The following is a 19406-nucleotide window of genomic DNA, read 5'->3' as shown; positions in this document are numbered from 1 at the left end:
ACTTTTTTTTAGAGGGAGATGGGCCAAACCCGAGCAATTGTGACTAGCTTAGATGGGAATCTTGGTCGTCATGGACCAGTTGGGCTGAAGGGCCTGTTTTTATGGAGGGCTGTATGAGTCTATTCACAATGTCTCTGAACTAATCAGCAAGCAGACAGAATGTACCAGCTCCTGCTCCTGGGCGTGTGTACCTGAGCATTAAACAGGAGGCTCCTCTTTCACTCATAATGATGGTACTTTGAAGCGACCTTCACTGAACTGGCTGAAGCTGCAGAAGGAGGCATAGCACAGAAAGCAGACACTTCTCGGTTACACCATTTCAGGTGGCGTTAAAGACCTTGCTTCCATACTCACACAGAACAACAAACACAAAGGACACCGTCTCGTTCAAATGCCGGTCCCTCATGGTGCACGTGTAATTGCTGATGGGCCTCTGGCCCAGGCTGAGCACGCTCCGCATGTGAATGCTGCCATCTGTGCTGTGCAGGTTCTCCGTGTGGGCATACTCGGTCAGCTGCATTCCCAGCCCATTTTCCCAGGTCACTGTAGGCTCTGGGAACCACCCAGATGATTCACAGACCAGCACAGAGAGGCCCTGGTTGGTGACGTGGGAGCGGATGACTGGCTGTTCACCAATGGCTGGAATAGAAGAGAAAACATCTGTAACAGAACCTGCACCGAGAGACTCCAGTCTGACCACTCTGGGTATGCAGTAACACCAGCACTGCGAGTAGGACCCTGAAGGTCAGTTCCCATTTTCACCTGGGATACCTGAAAGAGGGCAAGCACCACCTGGAACCCTTTTAATACTCCACTGTGTATACAGGCTAGCACACAGCACAGTGGTGCAGCTCGTAGAGCTGCTACCTCACAGCACCAGTGATCCAGGTTCAATCCTGACCTCTGGTGCTGTCTGTGTGGAGTTTGCACGTTCTCCCTGTGACTGTGTGGGTTTCCCTTGGGCGCTGTGGTCTCCTCCCATTTCCCAAAGACAGCAGATTGAAGGATAATTGCTCCTGGTGTGTGGTCGAGGGAATTGATGGGAACTTGAGGAGAAAAGGTTGCAGGGGAATGGGGTTGTCCTGTGAACCGGCACAGACTTGATGGGCTGAATGAGCTCCTTCTAATATGGTGAGGAAATATGGAATGACGTCCAGCATCACAGGACAAGTACTGGAGATGACCTGTTATAATCCAAACCCGACCTCTGAGGCAACAAAGAATGCTTGGACAGTGAAGTGGACACATCGTTATGGGATGTATCCAGAGCCCTCACGGATAGAGACGATGTCTTCAACCACCCATTTTTCAGAATTTATTGCCCTCAAGAAGGTGGTGTGAGCAACAACTTAATGATGTGACTGAACCACTTCGGAGGGAGGTTAGGAGCCACTAACACTGGGGTCACACGTATTCCCAACCCTGGCAACCTCCTCCCCTGCAGCACGCGAGTGTGGTGAGTAGTACAATGGAGACAATTTCTTAAAGCTATTTTGGATTACTTAATTAACTAAATTTAGAAGACACAGCTACCTCAAACTCATGTCCCTGGATTACTTGACCTGCTCTGGATTGTTCTAGCATACCCAACACACTAATAAGCCCTTGCTGGCTAAACAACAGCATTATATCATGCAATGAGTATAAATTTCATTCTGGAAGTTTGGAACCTTAAATTACAGCATTTGGGGGTGGGAGTTTCAGCATAATGAGAGGTTACTGAGTCAAACTGCTTGTTACAGGAGATATTCACAGCCTCCATTTATACGCATTTAAAGGGCTGGTGCCGAGAAGGTTCCCTGGAATGGCTCGTGTGGTGAGGGGCTCCTGTGGCAAAATTAGACTGGAGTTGTTCTTGGAGTAAAGGCTGGAAGGAGATTCAACAGAAGTGCACAAGATCATTTCTAGATTACGCTTGGTAAATCAGGTTAGTCAGACGTAACATTTCCCTTAATAAATCCACGTTGATAGTCCCTGATTAATCTGTGCCTTTCCGAATGAAAGTTTATCCTGTCCTTCAGAATCAACTGCAATAAATTCCTCACCACTGGAGTCAATTGTCTTGTAATTAGGGTTAGGGACGTTTGGCAGGGAAGACAGCTGAGGTGCATAAAGTTATGAAGGATGCAGGTAGTCTAAATAGGACCTGCTGCCAAAAAACAGGGGTGAAAGATTTAACATATTAGGAGGATAAACAGGGTGGGGAGAAATCTCTTTTCACCCAGCGGGTGGTGGGAATCTCAGACTCGTTGCCTGAAAAGATGGTGGAGACAGAAACACATCACATTTAAACAAAACTCAGGAGTGTGTACTGGAAGAGCTGCAACCTGCATGGCTTCAGCTCAAGAGCTAGGAGGTGGGATAACGTCTCCCACTGGCACTGAAGTGACAGACTGATCTGCCTCCTTCTGCACTGTTTGATATGATGCTGTGATTTAAAGTCAAAGCATGGGCACTGCTCTAGTTCACAACATTTAAGTAGCAGTGTGTTAATAACTTTATTTTTTTTTAAATGCTATTGATTAAAGATATACATCAGTCCCATGGCATCAGGAAAAGCTCCTACATGCTTTCAGATGGTGGCTGTGAATCCTTAACATCCTTAACACAAAGAAGGCCTGAACAACACCTCATTCAAAAGACAAATCCTCCAGCAGTGCAGCACTCCCTCAACACTGCACTGGAGTGTCAAGTACTTGAAGTGGAATCCAGAGTCTCCTGACTCAAAGGTTTGAGTGACACAAAGCCACGTGACAGTACAAGTTAACTAGTGACTAGTTAAAGTTCACAGTGTTGGTTATTGTGTTCCTGTGTAATAAAGTGGTTCATAGCCACTTATAGAACAGAAATGACAGAAGAAATTTGCTGCTCCTACCTCTTACTCCTAACACAATGTGGGTTTCGTTACTTTGGGATTGACTGGAGACGCGAAGTCTGTAGATTCCAGAGTCCAATAGAGTCATGTTCCTCAATCTGAGGGACACATTCCCTTCAGGGATCTCACTCACAAAAACCTCAGCTCTGCCGTGATAGCTGGGGTCTTGCTCTATTTGACTGATCGAATAATTATAGATTACTTTCTTGGTATCCAACTTTGTCCAACTGAAGGTGGTGGAGTTGGCTTCACCTGGGGAAGAGTAATGGCACAGGACAACAAGATCTTCTCCAACCTTCACAGCCATGTGGTGCTCCACACATTTCACCCCCACCTGACCTGCAACAAATGATACAGACAGTCAATGTATCCACCCAAGCCATTGCTAAATCCTAACCAGTACCCAGACAGAAACCAGATTGAGGGAGCGGGATTAAGATCAGTGCAGACGCTGTCCATGACATGGTACTGGGGGAACAAGGGACACTGTGACAGTACGAGTGCTCTCATAGAAAAAGGCAGGAGGATTTATTTTGGGAACAAGGAAAAGACTGAAACATTAAACAAATTTTCATCTCCCTTCATGATAGAAGATGCCACAGGTGTACCCAGAAACAGAGTGGCACCAAAGGAAAAACAGATGCTAACAGAATTGTCAGAGTTAAATACCATCAGAACGAGAAGATTTCAGACAAAACCAGATTAAAAAGAGCAAAAGAAGCTCGAAGTTAGTTTAACATGCTAGTATGCAAATTCAATGTAAACAAGGTTGGCAAACTAAAGAGGCAATTAACCATGTGGGATTACATGTGGTAATAACAGAGATCTGGCTAAGAATGGGGATCTGAATGGATTCTACACATTCCAGGAGACCAAGGACAGGAGTAGATTTAAAGGAGACAATACAGGCAGGTGGAGAGGGTGGATGGGTGGCGGGTGAAATTACTTTTTGTAGGATGAAAAGAGGTAATATGAACCGGAGAGTGCAATTCTAAAAGAGGTGCCAGAACAGAGAAAACTTGGGATGCATGTGCATTGCTTGTTGAAACTGCACACCAGGTTGAGAAAGCATATGGGATCCTGCACTTCATAAAGAAGGGGAATTGAGTGCAAGAGCAAGGAAGTCACGATGAACCCTGAAAAAAACAACATGGCTTCAGCCATAACTGGAGAATTATGTCCAGTTCTGGGCACCACACACTTCCTGTGAAATCTTCAGAGGAGATGCAGAAGAGATTTACCCAAGTAATTCCACAGAGGAGGAAACGTCTTGTGGATGGATGGGAGAAGCTGGGATTGTTCTCCTTCGAACAGAGGAGGGTGCAAGGAGATCATTAGACAGTCAAGCGAAATCGCACCCATTAAGGGGAGGGATCAAGGACATGGGACAAAAAGTTAAAGTAATTAGCACAAGAACCAAAAGTAAGTTGAGGAACATATTTTGTTTACGCTGTGGTCTAAGTAATAAAACGGACTTGTGAAGCTGTAAGAAATAGAATGGGTAGCTGGGCTTTTGTTCATAATCATTGAGATATAGTCAATATTACAGAGCACTGGGGGAGAGGCTTTAGTGAATACTGGTGTTAAGGTGTTGATAAATACATAGGCGTGCACACAGTAACGCACCTTTACCATCTGCAACACACTGCACAGTGGTCAGTAATATGACAAAGCCAACGAATGAAACGGAAAGATGAGACATTCTGCTGAAAGAAATGAATAGTTAGCAAAACAGAAAATCTTAGCCCAAAGTCAGCAATGATCCATGTTCTAATCTGTGTTCAAATATTCCTTCCCCATCCGCAGTAAATAGAAGACTGCTCAGTTCACCGCTTAATTAAGCTGAGGGGTTAAGAGCAAAACACCGCAAGAACCATTCAACCAATAAGGAGAAGTAGGTGAACACCAAAGGGAACTAAAAGGGCATGAATGGCAGTGGGTTTTGTCCAAGAGGTTATTCCTAATATTAAAAAAGACCAAAGTCATTACCTCTGCTCTGCCTAGTCCTCGAATTCTTCCTGCCTCCCAATCACTGTGAGGTCAATGGGCTACTGTCAATTGCCCCCAGTGTAGGTGGGTGGTGGTGGGGATGGGGAAATTTGTAGAGTTACACAGCACAGAGACAGGCCCTTTGGCCCATCACGTCCATGCTGATCTTTTTGTCCAACTACATTAATCTCATTTGCCCCCATTAAGACCGTATCCTTCTAGTGCCTTAATGGGGATGAGTAAGACAAAAAGCAAAGGTTTAACATAGGTGGATGCTTGATGGCTGGTGCAGATATAATGTTCATGTTCTGTACTGTATAATTCTGTGGCTCATTCCCATTCCCTACCACCAACTACTAGAGAAAGCAACCTCTTAACTTTGTTTTACAGAACAGCCTCAATGTGATTGACTGCTAACTGTCCTGTAGAGTAACTACTGGATTGAGTCAACCCCTGATGTGTCATAGAGCAATACAGCACAGATATAGGCCCTTCATCCCAACCACTCTATGGCAATCACTGTACCCACCTGGTTGTCCCAATATCCTGCATTCGGCCCATATCCCTCCAAGCCCCGCCCCTCCATGTACCTATCCAAGTGCTTCTTAAATGATACTGTTGTACCTGCCTCACCCACTTCCTCTGGCAGCTCGTTCCATATACTCACCACCCTCTGTGTGAAAAAGTTGCCCCTCAGGTCCCTTTTAAATCTTTAGCCTCTCACCATAAATCTATGCCCCCTAGTTTTGGACTCCCCTACCCTGGGGAAAAGACTGTTACCATCCACCTTATCTATGCCTCTCATAATTTTAAAAATTTCTGTAAGGTCGCCCCTCATTCTCTTACGTAGCCAACCTCTCCCTATAACTCAGGCCCTCTAGTCCTGGCAACATCATCATAAATCTTTTCTGCACTCTTTCCAGTTGAATCACATTAAACTGAGTGGTCCAAGAATGAAACCTATCATCATCTTCAAGGGCAGTGAGTGGTGGCCCCATACAGGATACTGTGCATGGTTGTTAAGTTACTGAGACACCAGACAAAACATTGGAGGACTGGAACCAAAGACTTGTGTTTGAACTACACCAAGGCACCTGTGGAACTTCATTTCAACAAATCTAGAATTTTAAATGAGTTAGTTTCAGTAACGATAGAACTATTGGATTGTCATAAAAGCCCATCTGCCTTAAAGTTCTTCAGAGAAGGATCTCTACCGTTTTCACCAAGCTTGTTCTTGTTTAACTCCAGACCCACCAATCTGGTTGACTCTTACTTGCCCCCAAATACAAGGACACAATTAGGGATGGAGAATAAATGTAGGTGTTGCCAGTGACATCCACACCCTGTAAACAAATAAACTACATCCTCTCAAAAAAACAGAAGAAGTAGGAGACACAAGAGACTACAGATACTGGAATCTGGAGCAATAATCTGCTGCAGGAACTCAGCGGTTCGAGCAGCATCTGTGGGAGGAAAGGAACTGTCGACATTTTGGGTTGAAACCCTGCATCAGGACTGGGTTCTGATGCAGGGTTTTGACCTGAAATGCCAACAATGCTGCTCAACCCACTGAGTTCCTCCAGTAGATTGTTTGCCTTGAAAGAAATAGGGCCTCCACCTGTGGTTGGTGCTGGGCTTGGAACCACTTCTGGGGACAGTATCCATGCCTGTGTAGTGTTCAGAATGCTGAGAGAACTTGGTACAGTTGCTGAAGATGCCATACAAGACAACTGGCTGCTTGACCTCTGTAACCAAGTTATACTTTCAGAAGGCGGCTGGGAAGAGACCTGTTGCATGGGAGCTGAGTGCGCAAGTTGTAGCCTGCACTGAGAAAACTGGGTCAGCAACAGGACTTGTTTATTGCAAACAGAACGTTGCTCCTGAGCAATGATCAGCAGTCATTGACAAACAGAACTGCAGAGGGCAGCTCTAATGAGGAGTTATACGCAAACTATGCAAGAGGATCACACAGCAGAGGGAAAAAGCATTATTGAACAGCTGATGTTACCCAAGAACGGGGGTGGGGGGTTGGGTGGAGGAGGGTGGCTGGCAAAGGAGAGAGAAAGAGAGAGAAAGGGAGAAAGAGAAAGAGAGAGGGAGATTGAGAGGGAGAAAGAGAGAGATAGAGATACAGAGATAGATAAAGAGAGGTAGATATAGAGAGAGATATAGGTAGAGATAGAGGGAGAGAGAGAGACAGATAAAAGGGGGGAAGAGAGAGCGAGAGAGAAAAGAGCAAGAGAGAGGGAGAGAGAAAAAGGCGCGCACACACACACACACACACACACACACACACACACACACACACACACACACACACACACACTTTGCCTTACCATTTGGGACACATTGGGAGCTTGGAGAATTCTGCACAGAACAGTCCCAAAGTTTTTAAAGCTGGTTCACAGATTCACAGTCCACCAGTCAATTTTTGGCCTGGATGTCAGTATTCCATGTACGTATGAAATGCAGAAGGTTGCAGCCTCTCTCTGAGTTTCTGAAGGGGCTGTTCCTCAAGTTCTGGCTGTACATCAGCCCTATTTTTCTGCTATTTCAGCACTCAGTACAGAGGGTTGGGGCTGGAAGGCACGAGTCAGCCAGGAGTTTGCTCCTGGGCCTGCTGAATGCGTCCATTCACAAGTCCAAGCAGTGGGCCATCGAGGGGTCTGTCTGAACTGACTGTGTTCCCCTCTTCTGTCCAGATGCCCCCTGGAGAGAGCACACAGAGTTGTCTGGCTGTCTGCAGACCATCTGGGACCAGTGGACATTGGAGGGACCAGAGTGCGCCATTGACTCTGACAACGTTTCAATATGAGTGGTTTTGGAGCTGGAATGAACTTATCTTAAAACAATGGAAGAGAGCAAAACAAATCACAAAATGGTGGCCTGGGGATAAAGAAAAAATAAAGTCCGAGGTCAAACCTGTCCAGCCTTTGGCAGGGTGATCAGAAATCAAGTAAACAACTCGAAACAGAATTACATTAGCAGCGTTGTAAATAGCTGTGCAGAAAATAGAAACTAGGCTGCTTAATGTGCGGGATTAGGCTATTTAGTCCCTCGAGCATTCTCTTCATTAAATTAGACTTTTACCTGATCTCCTTGCCTTTGTTTCCTTAATAACCTCATCAAAAATCCAGTGATCACAGTTTTGCAATGTTCAAACAAACCTTGACACCCAGTGTCTTTTAGGTGGGGAGTGTGTTCCAGACTTCTGCCAGCCTTTGCGTGAGAAAGTGCTTCAAACATTTCTCTTCAAGAAGCGCTCTAATTTCAAGGTTATGCTCTCCTTGACAATTGTAAAGAACAAGAGAAACATGTCGCAGTGCAAATCAGGCTCTACAAGCCTGCTTCAGCTCTTAGTAAACACACCACGGTTGGCAGACACAGCAAGGGCTTTCTGGCAAAGTCAACTCTGCCAGAAAAGCAGCCTGGGAATTAGTCCGACAAATACCGACTCAGCACAACGGTCTGATTCTGTTTCCAAAGTTCACTCACTGGTTGCACAACAACTGATATCCATCAACCTCGCAGGTCAAAACCCAACAAACCAAATGCCATGAAAATTAAACAAAGACTGCATGAGATTTCTCCTGGAATGAATTAAAATGGGACTACAGTGTGTAGACATCAAACTCCCACACACATAACAGAACAAGTAGACTAATTGCCTGATCTTGTTCTTTGGCAGCTGCTTGGAGTTGGGGTTGACTTGCTTCCACTGCTGTTGAGGTGGCTGGTGAGGGACACACGCAGATTGCCAGAGATCGGGTAGGAGTCGCTCGATGGTGCAGCTACGGCCATTTGGGAACTAATCTACTCCTGTTTTTCAGCGCAGAGCAACCTTCCCCTGTAAGTCACACGCAGACAGCTGACAAATTGCCAAATGCTTTCTGCAAAAGACCAGCGGTGATAGACAAGTGGGGTTGGGAGATGTAAACTGATCACCAAAGCTCTGGTCTCAAATGATCTTTGAGCAGACAGTCCCGTCTGACGGCCATCTAGGGCTCAAGTCGGAGGTGTAATCCTGCTCCCTCCCGCATGCCTGAGGAGCCCCTCTGCTCAATCCACACAGGGAAGGGGTTGGAAAGGAAGCCCTAAACTTCGACCCATCTCACTGATTCCCAGGTGGGCAACCTACCCCAACTGCAGTCTGGAACAAAAGATAAACTTTGCCACCTACCTGCAATGTTCAAACTGTGAGGCATAGTGTAAATAGACATCGACCCAGAGGAAGGACAGTGATAGGATCATGACAACTTGCACAGGACAACATTGGCATCACCACATTCAACAAGACAAGGTGTGGCGATGAAGGGCAAGCTGGTGAAAGGGGCAGAGGCTACACTTTCCACTGGAAAGGAAAACCAACATGAAAAGCATAGTTGAAAAGAACAACATCCTTGATCAGAGTTTGGAACTACTAGCTAGGTTTAATGCATGCCTTATGACTCAGACTTGAGCTGATTGATCAACAGTCTGTAAAGGTTGGCAGTGCTTGGGCTGCAACTCTTTCCTGAGGAAGAAGTTCAAGTTTCTCTGCCAGTCTCAATGAAGTATATATCACCATTCTTAGGGGAGGCACAATCATTGTCCTTGGAGACTTCAGCATAAGAGCTAATAAGGATACATCAGGACAGGCACTGTTGGAAAGACGAATTCTAATCGCCTCCTCATCTTCCAATGCACGATTACCAACACAATTTTTTCAACAATATGGCAAATGCAAGACTACATGAAAGCAAGCATGGTCAGAAACACTTGCAACCCCCTGGAAAACACCATGAGAAGTTGGAGCTGAAGGGTTTTATCATCTTATCATAAAGGATGATACAAGAGACTGCAGATGCTGGAAATCTGAAGCAACACACAAAGGCACCGGACGAACTCAGCAGGTCAGGCAGCATCTATGGGGGGAAATGGTTGAGGCCCTTCATCTAAACCAGAACGAGGGTCTCAACCTGAAACGTCAACTGCCCATTTCACCCCACAGATGCTGCCTGACCCACTGAGTTCCTGCAGCGCCTTTGTGTGTTATCATAAAGGGTGCTCGATTGTTGGCCTGGAGTCAGTACAGCAGAGAGGAACAGGCCCTTCAGCCCACAATAAGTTGATAACCTGAAGGGCTTGTTTTTGTGCTGCGTGACTCTATGACCTGATGATGTACATCCCAGAGTTTTGAAAGTGGCAGCTTTTGGGATAGTGGGTGCTCTGGCCATCATCTTCCAAGGTTCTGGAGACCCTGGAATTGATAAATGTGGCCCTTACTATTTGTGAAAGGAGTGAGGGATAACATAGGGATCTACCAAACTGTTAGCCTAACATCAGTAGTAGGGAAAGTGCTGGGATCTATAATAAAGGATGTAATAACAGAACAGCTTTAAAATAATAATGGGATTGAGCAGAGTCTGCATGGATTTATGAAGGAAAAGTCACATTTGACTTGCCTGTAGAAATTTTTGAAGCAGTGACAAGTAGAATAGATAAAGGGGAAACCAGCGGGCGAAATGTATTTTGATAGACTTTCAATAAGATCTCATACAGGTTGGTTAAAGTTAGGGACATGGTATGGGGGTGATGGAATGAGAATTGGTTTATTGGAGAGAAAACAAAGACTAGGAATAAGGCTGATATAGAGCTTAAATTGGACAGAGCCCTTCAGGAATATAAAGGAACAGGAATGAACTCAAACAGGGAATCAGAAGAGCTGAAAGGGGCCATGAGATGTCGTTGGTGAGTAGGATTGTGAATAAGGGCTATTTAGGACTGAGATGAAGATAAATTTCTTCACGCAGAGGATGGTGAACATTTACCTCATGAGGCTGCGGGAGCTCAGTCATGTTCATGCACAACAGGAATGGATAGATTTCTAGATATTAAGGGAATAGGGGGATATGGAGATAATGCAGGAGATCTGCTGAGGTAGAAGATCAGTTGTGATCATGGTGAATGGTGGAGCAGGGTTGAAAGGTTGGATACCTACTCCTGCTCCTATTTCTTATCTTCTGTTGTTCTATTCCTTGTCCTTGTACATGATCTTGTCTATTGATATCCCGGACACCCTGACAAATCCTGCCTCAACATTTTGTAAGGCATTTGATGGCCACTTGTAACACTGCTGAATACTTCTAGATCAGCGCTGTCCCAAAGAAATGAGTGGAAACTTTTCAAGCCACATTTCAAGATGAAACAGTGATATGGTTATCTCGTCACCTGTTTGACTTGTTGAACACAAGGCATGCAGGATCAGCTTCCCATTCAGACCATCTTGTGTATTTCAAACATGCCAGAGAGAACTTGTAATGGGAAATGGTTTTAAATGTTCTCCCTTAACATATACAGTATGCAGTTTACCAAGAAATATTTTTGCACTTGAGAAAGCTTAGACAAATTCAAAATGTGTCACATTTCCAAATTCGTGACAGGGAGTTTTGCTCTCAGATTGGGTTCAGCTTTGCATCTGACTTTTTAAAAAAATTTTTTTGAGATTTATTGCCCCTCCCTAATCATGTGATTTGTGAGGTCCTATCACCTCATTACAGGAAGAATGTGGAGGCTTGCAGAGGGTGAAGATGAGGTTCATCAGGATGTTAAAAAGATTTGAGAGTATTAGCTATAAGGACAACACAAGAGACTGCAGATGCTGGAGTCTGGAGCAACACACAAGATGCTGGAGGAACTCAGTGGGTCAGACAGCATCTATGGAGGAAAATGGATAGTCGATGTTTTGGGTCGAGACCCTTCATCTAGACTGAAAGATAGAGGGGAGATATCCAGTATAAAGAGGTGAGAGGAAGGGGAGGAGCAAGAGCTGGCAGGTGATAGCTGGACCCAGGGTGAGGGGGGCAAATAGGGGAGAGTGGGCCTCCTTACCTGGACCCACCTATCACCTGCCAGCTCTTACTCCACCGCTTCCGTCCACCTTTTTTATACTGGTCATCTCCCCTCTACCTTTCAGTCCAGATGAAGGGTCTTGACCCGAATTGTCAATTTTCTCCATAGATGCTGCCTGACTCACTGAATTCCTCCAGTATCTCATATGTAGCTATAAGGAAGGTTGGACAAACTTGGATTGTTTTTGCTGGAGTGTAGGAGGCTGATGGGTGATCTGTTAGAAGTATATATAATAAGCTCAGGTAGGCAACTTGGTTGGCATATATGAGCTGAGACGAAGGGCCTGTTTCTGTGCTGTATAACTCTGGGCCATTTCAAAGGGCACTTAAAAGTCTACCACATTGGTATTGGTTTATTATTGTCACTTGTACAGTGAAAAACTTGTCTTGCATACCGATCGTACAGGTCAATTCATTACACAGTGCAGTGACATTGAGTTAGTACAGAGTGCATTGATGTAGTACAGGTAAAAACAATAACAGTACAGAGTAAAGTGTCACAGCTACAGAGAAAGTGCAGTGCAATAATGTGCAAGGTCACAACAAGGTAGATTGTAAGGTCAGAGTCCATCTTATCATATAAGGGAACCGTTCAAGAGTCTTATCACAGTGGGGTAGAAGCTGTCCTTAAGCCTGGTGGTACGTGCCCTCAGGCTCCTGCATCTTCTACCTGAGGAGAGAAGAGAGAATGCTGGGTTTGGGGTCAGATATAGGCCAGACTGGGTGAGGACAGCAGGTTTCCTGAAGAATATTAGTGAAACAGATTGATTTTTATGGTCATCATTGAAAATGTTGACTTTGCATGCTGGCTGCCCCCAGAACACTCTACGCAAAAGATGCATTTCACTGTGTGTTTCGATGTACATGTGACTAATAAAGAAATCTTATCTTATTTTTAATTAATTAAATATAAATTCCACAGCTGCCAAAGAGAGCTTCAACCATCCAACAGAACCCTAATCACTACAGTTTAGCAACACTATGACCACTTTGATTACTTTGCACTAAAATTGACTTTGTTCATCTTTGTTCTAATTGTGTTCTTTATTGTAAAAATTGTGTATAATTTATGGTTATGTTTTTGTGAATGACAATAAACTCGACTTTGACTTTGAGATATGAATATTGTAAATTCAGACCTCTGGATTACTAGGCCAGCAAATTAGCCGCTCTGTCACCACCATAACTCTCGATGGTAATCTCATTTTAAAAGAATGTTGACATAGCACTCACGAGTATGGTCTAATGTCACAATGCAGGTTGCACAGAATAGTTTTCTCCAGCAGCAAGTGTGTCCTTGGGAAGTTGTCTCATGTGATCTAAAGCTTTGATAATTTTACAAAACATTGGTCAGACCTTGGCTGGAGAAACACATCCCGTTCTAGTCACCACGCTACAGAAAGGATGTGATAGCGCTGGAGAGGGTGCAGAGGAGTTCATTTGGATTTTGCCTGCGATGGAGCGTTTCAGTAATGAGGAGAGACTGGAGAGGCTCACCAGCACCTCTACTTCCTCAGGAAGCTAAAGAAATTTGGTATGTCCCTTTTGACACCCACCAACTTTTATCGATGCACCATAGAAAACATTCTATCTGGATATATCATGCCTTGGTACAGCAACTGCTCTGCCCAGGACCACAAGAAACTGCAAAGTTGTGGACATAGCCCAGCACGTCATGGACACCAGCCTCCCCTCCTTGGACTCTGTTGTCCATGCCTCTCACTGCCTTGGTGAAGCAGCCAGCATAATCAAAGACACCACTCACCTGGGTCATTCTCTCTTCTCTTCTATCAGGTAGAAAATACAGGAGCCTGAGGGCACGTACCACCAGACTCAAGGACAGCTTCTACCCCACTGTGATAAGACCATTCAATGGTTCCCTTATACGGTGAGACCTCTCACGATCTGACCTCACGATCTACCTTGTTGTGACCTTGCACCTTATTGCACTGCACTTTCTCTGTAATTGTGACACTTTACTCTGTACTGTTATTGTTTTTACCTGAACTACGTCAATGCACTCTGTACTAACTCAATGTAACTGCACTGTGTAATGAATTGATCTGTACGATCAGTTTGTAAAACAAGCTTTTCACTGTACCTCGGTACAAGTGACAATAATAAACCAATACCAATACTTCCCCCGGAGCAGAAGAGGTTCAGAGAGGACGTGACTGAGTTATTTAAAATCAAGAAGGGTACAGATGGAATCTTTAGCAGGAATCTTTTCCTCTTATCAGAGGTGAATAATACTAGAGGACATCGATTTCAGGAAAGGAGCAAGGGAGTTAGAGGGGACCTGAGTGTGACCTTTTTCCCACTGCGGAAGTGGTGAGTACCTGGAACACACTGCGAGAGAGCAAGATGGAAGCAGAGTCATTGAGATCATCTAAACATTGAAGATAATGGGCAAAGTTCTGGAAAATAGGATTAATACGGGTGGGTTCCCACTGGTTGGTATGGATGTTGTGGGCCAAATGGCCTGTTTCCATGCTCCATGGCTCTATTTAGCAGTTGATGACATTTCATTACAATATATCTGTTAAAGTACCATGTGTAGACAGAAACAAACAGGAGCAGGCCCTTCAAGCCTGCTCTGCTATTGAACATGATCATGGCTGATCTATGCTAGCCTCAACTCCTCTTCTGTGACTGGTCCCCACAACCCTCAATCTTACAAATATTTACCTAGCTCCACCTTAAATATATCTAACGATTTGGCCTCCACCAGATCGGGGGGTAAAGAATTCCAGAGATTCACCACCCTCAGAGAAGAAATTTCTAAGCACCTTAGTTTCAAATGACTGGCCCCTTATTTTGTATCTGTGTCCCCTTGTTTGTGACTCCACTTCCTGTGAAAGGATCTAAGTTGTCCAGCCCCCTTAGGATCTTGTATATTTGAATAAGCTCACTTCTTATTCTCCGACACCTCAAGGAATACAGACCCAAATTGTCCAGTCTCTCTTGGTAGGACAACCCTCTTATCCCAGGAATCAGCCTTGTGAATCTTCTTTGGATTGCCTCTGATGGTACTATATCCTTTAGGTCAGGTGACCAAAACTGTGCACAGTATTGCAGGTGTAGACTCACCAACACCCTGTATAATTGCAACATAATCTCCCTATTCTTAACCTCCAATCCCTTTGCAATAAAGGCCAACGTGATGTTTGCCTTCTTAACTAGTTTTTGTACCTGTCTGTTATTTTTTGTGATTCTTGCACCAGAACACCTAGATCACTCTGAACTTCATTCATTTTCAGTCTGGCTCCACTTTGATAATAATCCACCTTTTGATTTCTCTTAATGAAGTGCATGCCCTTGCATTTGCCCACATTAACTCCATTTGCCAGGTATACACCCTATCACTCTATACATCTCCATCCTGTTGCAGAATCACAATATCTTCATCACAACATACCATTCCACTTATTTTCATATCATTAGCAAATCTGGAAACCTTACATTTTATTCCCTCCTCCAGGTCACTGACGCAAATAGTGAATAACTGAGGGCCAAGAACCAATCCCTGGGATACTCCGCTAGTCACATCCCACCAGCATGAAAAGGGTCCATTTATTCCACCTCTTTGATTACTATGTGACGGCATGTTTTCAATCCATGCAAGCATACTTCCTTTAATCCCTTAGGCACTTAGTTTATGCACTAGTCTCTTATGTGGCAGCTTTCAAATTCCTTTTGGAACTCCAAATATACTACATCTACTGGTTCCGCTCTATCAACTCTCCCTGTCACATCCTCAAAGAACTTGAGCAAATTTGTCAAAGGTGATTTACCTTTCATAAAATCAGTGTCCCTTTTTCTCCATATTCCGTGATTCCTATAGCCCCAAGATCAATATCCAACTCATCCTTGAATTTATTTAATGATTTGGGCTCAGCTGTCTCCTGTGGGAAAGAATTCCATCAGTTCCCCATACTCTAAGAGAAGATATTTCTTCTCATCACAGTCCTAAATGGCTTACTCCCATATCCTTAGGTTGTGACCCCTTTTTCTGGATTTCCCATCACTGGTAACATCCTCCTGTGTCAAGTCTATGCAGACCCATCAGGATTTTAATGAGCTTTTCCTCTCATTCTTCTAAACTCTTGGGAATACAAGCCCAATCATCCCAATCTCTCTTCACACATCCCAATAATGCAGAAAATATATTGCAACTTTTAAAATGATTCAAAGCTGTTGCCTTTTAAATCTTTAAAGCAAGGCCATGGTGCATTTTAAGTCAGGAATAATCAGGGCAAACCGTGCCAATGGCTCGCTGGTGGCTCCATAGAGAACAACTGTCCAGTCCAGTGCATGTATCAGTACATTCCAGCCTGCTGCACCTGTGCAATCCAACTAAGGAGGATGGAAGGTGCTGGTAGTCACATATGACATGTCTAATCTCCTACTTCATCCCTGGACTCAGCACCAAGTCTAGAGCTGGGTTCCTTGGGTACTCAGCTGAGGAGCCAATATACTTTGCTACTCAGCTTTATGCCTGCACCAGGAACAGCTCCACTCGACTGAATGAACAACCCTCACTAAAAAGGCAACTTAAGCTCAGCAGTTTGTTCCTTTTAAAACTTTATTTTAATTATCAATTTACATGAGCTGGATATGTTTTTCAGTATTTCATTTCAATTATTAAAAAATACTTTCAACTGTTCCTAAATGTCACTGGTCATTCTCATAAACAGTGGAAAATGACTTCCTTATAGGGAAGTGCAGATGGTAATAACATCTCTTCCTCACTGACGATCAACACAGGTGCACCTCAAGGATGCGTGCTTAGCGCACTGCTCTACTCTCTCTACACTCGTGACTGTGTGACTAAGCACAGCTCAAACTCCATCTATAAATTCGCCAATGACACCACTGTTGTTGGTAGGATCTCAGATGGTGACAAGGAGGCATACAGGGGTGAGATAGATCAGCTGGTTGAGTGGTGTTGCAACAATAACCTCATACTCAATGTCAGCAAGACTGAGGAATTGACTGTGGACTTCAGGAAGGGGAAGTCGGGAGAGTACACACTGCTCCTCATTGAGGGGTCAGCAGTGGAAAGAGTGAGCAGGTTCAAGTTCCTGGGTGTCAACATCTAGAGGATCTATCCTGGGCCCAACACATTGATCACGAAGAAGGCACGTCAGCAGCTCTACTTCGTTAGGAGATTCTCCACAATCAATTAGAGCATTCTATAGATGTACAGTGAAGAGCATTCTGACTGGTTGCATCACTGCCTGGAATGAAGGCTCCAATGTACAGGATCGCAAGAGGCTGCAGAGGGTTGTAGACTCAGCCAGCTCCATCACAGGCACAACCCTCCCACTTGCACAGCAGTCCACTCTGTATTGTGGGGTGGCTGCTACAGTGAGGCCAGATCTCTCAGTGGGGCTGTGGGAATCCCGTGAGAATGTTTAACATACTGGCTCTGGGCCTACTTGATGGAGTTCAGAAGGATGAGGGCGGATCTCATTGAAACCTACTGAATACTGAAAGGCCTGGATAGAGTGGACATAGAGAGGATGTTTCCATTAGTAGGAGAGTCTAGGATTTGAGGGCACAGCCTCAGAATAAAGAGACGTCCCTTTAGAACTGACAATAAAGAGGGATTTCTTCAGCCAGACGGTGGTGAATCTGTGGCATTCATTGCCATAGAGGGCTGTGGAGGCCAAGTTATTGGGTGTATTTAAGGCAGAGATTGATAGGTTAACTGGTAAGAGAGTTAAGGGTTTCAGGGAGAAGGCAGGAGAATGGGGTTGAAAAAAACAGCCCTGATTGAATGGCAGAGCAGACTCGATGGGCTAAATGGCCTAATTCTGCTCCTAAATCTTATGGTCTTACTGTGGCACACGGCGGTCTGGGGTCTGGGATTGGGTGGGAGCGCCACAAGCCCTGGGAGCAACTAAGCAAGGTCAGAGGTCCTGGAAGTAGCTCTGATAGTGCCTTGTAGGTGGAATGATCAAGAGAGCAGGTCTGTAATGGGTATAGGAGTTAAGGGAGCACAACATCTGTGTGAAACGGTAACTCAGTATTTGCAGAATGCACCAAAGCAGTGCCATAAACACAACAGACAGTCACTAATTGTACAGGCTGGGGATGACAACAGAGTCAGAGATGTACAACACAGAAACAGGACCTTTGGCCCACCTTGTCCATGCCACCCATTATACCTACCTGCACTAATCCCATTTACCCACGTTAGGTCTGTAGCCATATAAACATAGATATGGAATATTACATGCAGAATATAGAATATACAATGGAACAAGTAACAAAATATACCCAGCCAGCAAAATAAAACGTTGATATTCTGCCCAAATAGCAGACTTGGATAATGACAAGTAATTAAATCACCAGTCACTGCACAGTCGTTGCTACGTTTTAATTACAGATGGACTGCTTAACAGTCGATCAAACAAAGTACCCATTGAGAACACAGTGCAAAGTGTAAATCACACATGCAGTGTGAAGAGATTATCTTACAAATCTTTCAATGCGCAATTGACTATGTCAGCATTTTTTTCAAAAGCAAACACATTCCTTCAAATTCCATTATGTTGTATTACTAGGAAGGTAGGGAGTGAACTCGACGGATCATCTAACAATCCCGATGGTTGGAATACTGCTTTGCTTCACGTTCTGCGCGTGCCTCCTATCTCCAGTATCAAACCACACCCAAGTGCAAGCAAACTATATTTACTTGCATCAAACTGAGTGTAGCAAAGGACTAACAGTCCATCTAGACGTACAGAAAAATGACTTCAGCCTGTAAACAATGCAATCAACAGCAAACATTATCCTTCCAACTATAATCTCATGTGATACTAGTACTTACACAGCTGATCTTTGACCTTCATGCAAAATAAAGAATCTTACACAATGTTTTGCCCTTCAGCATCAGGCGCACGGTACAAGGTCTGCAGAATGCCTGCTATCTAGTGTCTTTGTTTTTGAAAGGGGGCTAAAGTACTTGGTTTGGTCTTGACAGAAATACTTTAATGCTCCACAAAATAATGCTACTAAGATATCCTTGGGCCTTATGAATGAAATGCTATAGGTATTGATTAGCAACAGCATGGTGGTTACGGTCTTCCTGAAAGAAACATGACTCCTGCTTTCCTCTAATAACACAGGGAAAAGCTCTGCTGCAGCTTTTAGTGAGGAGCTATAAAATTTGGGCCAGAAATTGCCCAGTTTTATGCTCAAACTGTTAATTCAGGTGTCTGATAGGAGTTTGCTCTCCTATCATGATGTTAGGGAAAGTACATTCTGGTCACCTGGCATTGTCCACAGCATACAGTTGTGGATAGTTGATTACTTTTGTGAAAACTGCATGGAGAATTAGAACAATACAATGGAGGTTGGCAATTATTCTGATGAGCTGTATACTAATCCCATGCACACTTTTGGTTCCCATATCTTTTTACCTCCAATCATTGATCTGATGCATTGATCTGGTCTTGGTGTCCAATCCTACCTCCAGTAAATTCCACTGCCTCCACCTCTCTGGCATAAACACACATCTCCTGTCCTGGAAAACAGATTGTATAGAATGTGAAATTATGCACCCTATTTCAGCTGGATCTTCCATGGATTCAACATTGTATCTGGATTCTTATCTGATACATCAGTATTTCAATAGCCTTTTG

General features: G+C 44.3%; 1 protein-coding gene across 1 annotated transcript in view; it reads right to left on the bottom strand.

Annotated features, from left to right (window-relative positions):
- Positions 1-19406, bottom strand: part of LOC127568700 (butyrophilin-like protein 8) — a 44296-nt gene that overhangs the window by 11143 nt on the left and 13747 nt on the right. Inside the window, exons 2-4 of the mRNA XM_052012756.1 lie at positions 4502-4578; positions 2876-3214; positions 355-639 (exon numbers count right to left, since the gene is read on the bottom strand). Coding sequence (XP_051868716.1) covers positions 355-639; positions 2876-3214; positions 4502-4577 — 700 coding nt within the window. The 5' untranslated portion in view covers position 4578. The remainder of the gene's footprint in view (positions 1-354; positions 640-2875; positions 3215-4501; positions 4579-19406) is intronic.

The sequence above is a fragment of the Pristis pectinata genome, chromosome 3, assembly GCF_009764475.1.
Source record: "Pristis pectinata isolate sPriPec2 chromosome 3, sPriPec2.1.pri, whole genome shotgun sequence".
Lineage (NCBI taxonomy): Eukaryota > Metazoa > Chordata > Chondrichthyes > Rhinopristiformes > Pristidae > Pristis > Pristis pectinata.
Note: the sequence above shows the minus strand (reverse complement) of the source record. Positions and strands in the feature narration are given on the sequence as shown.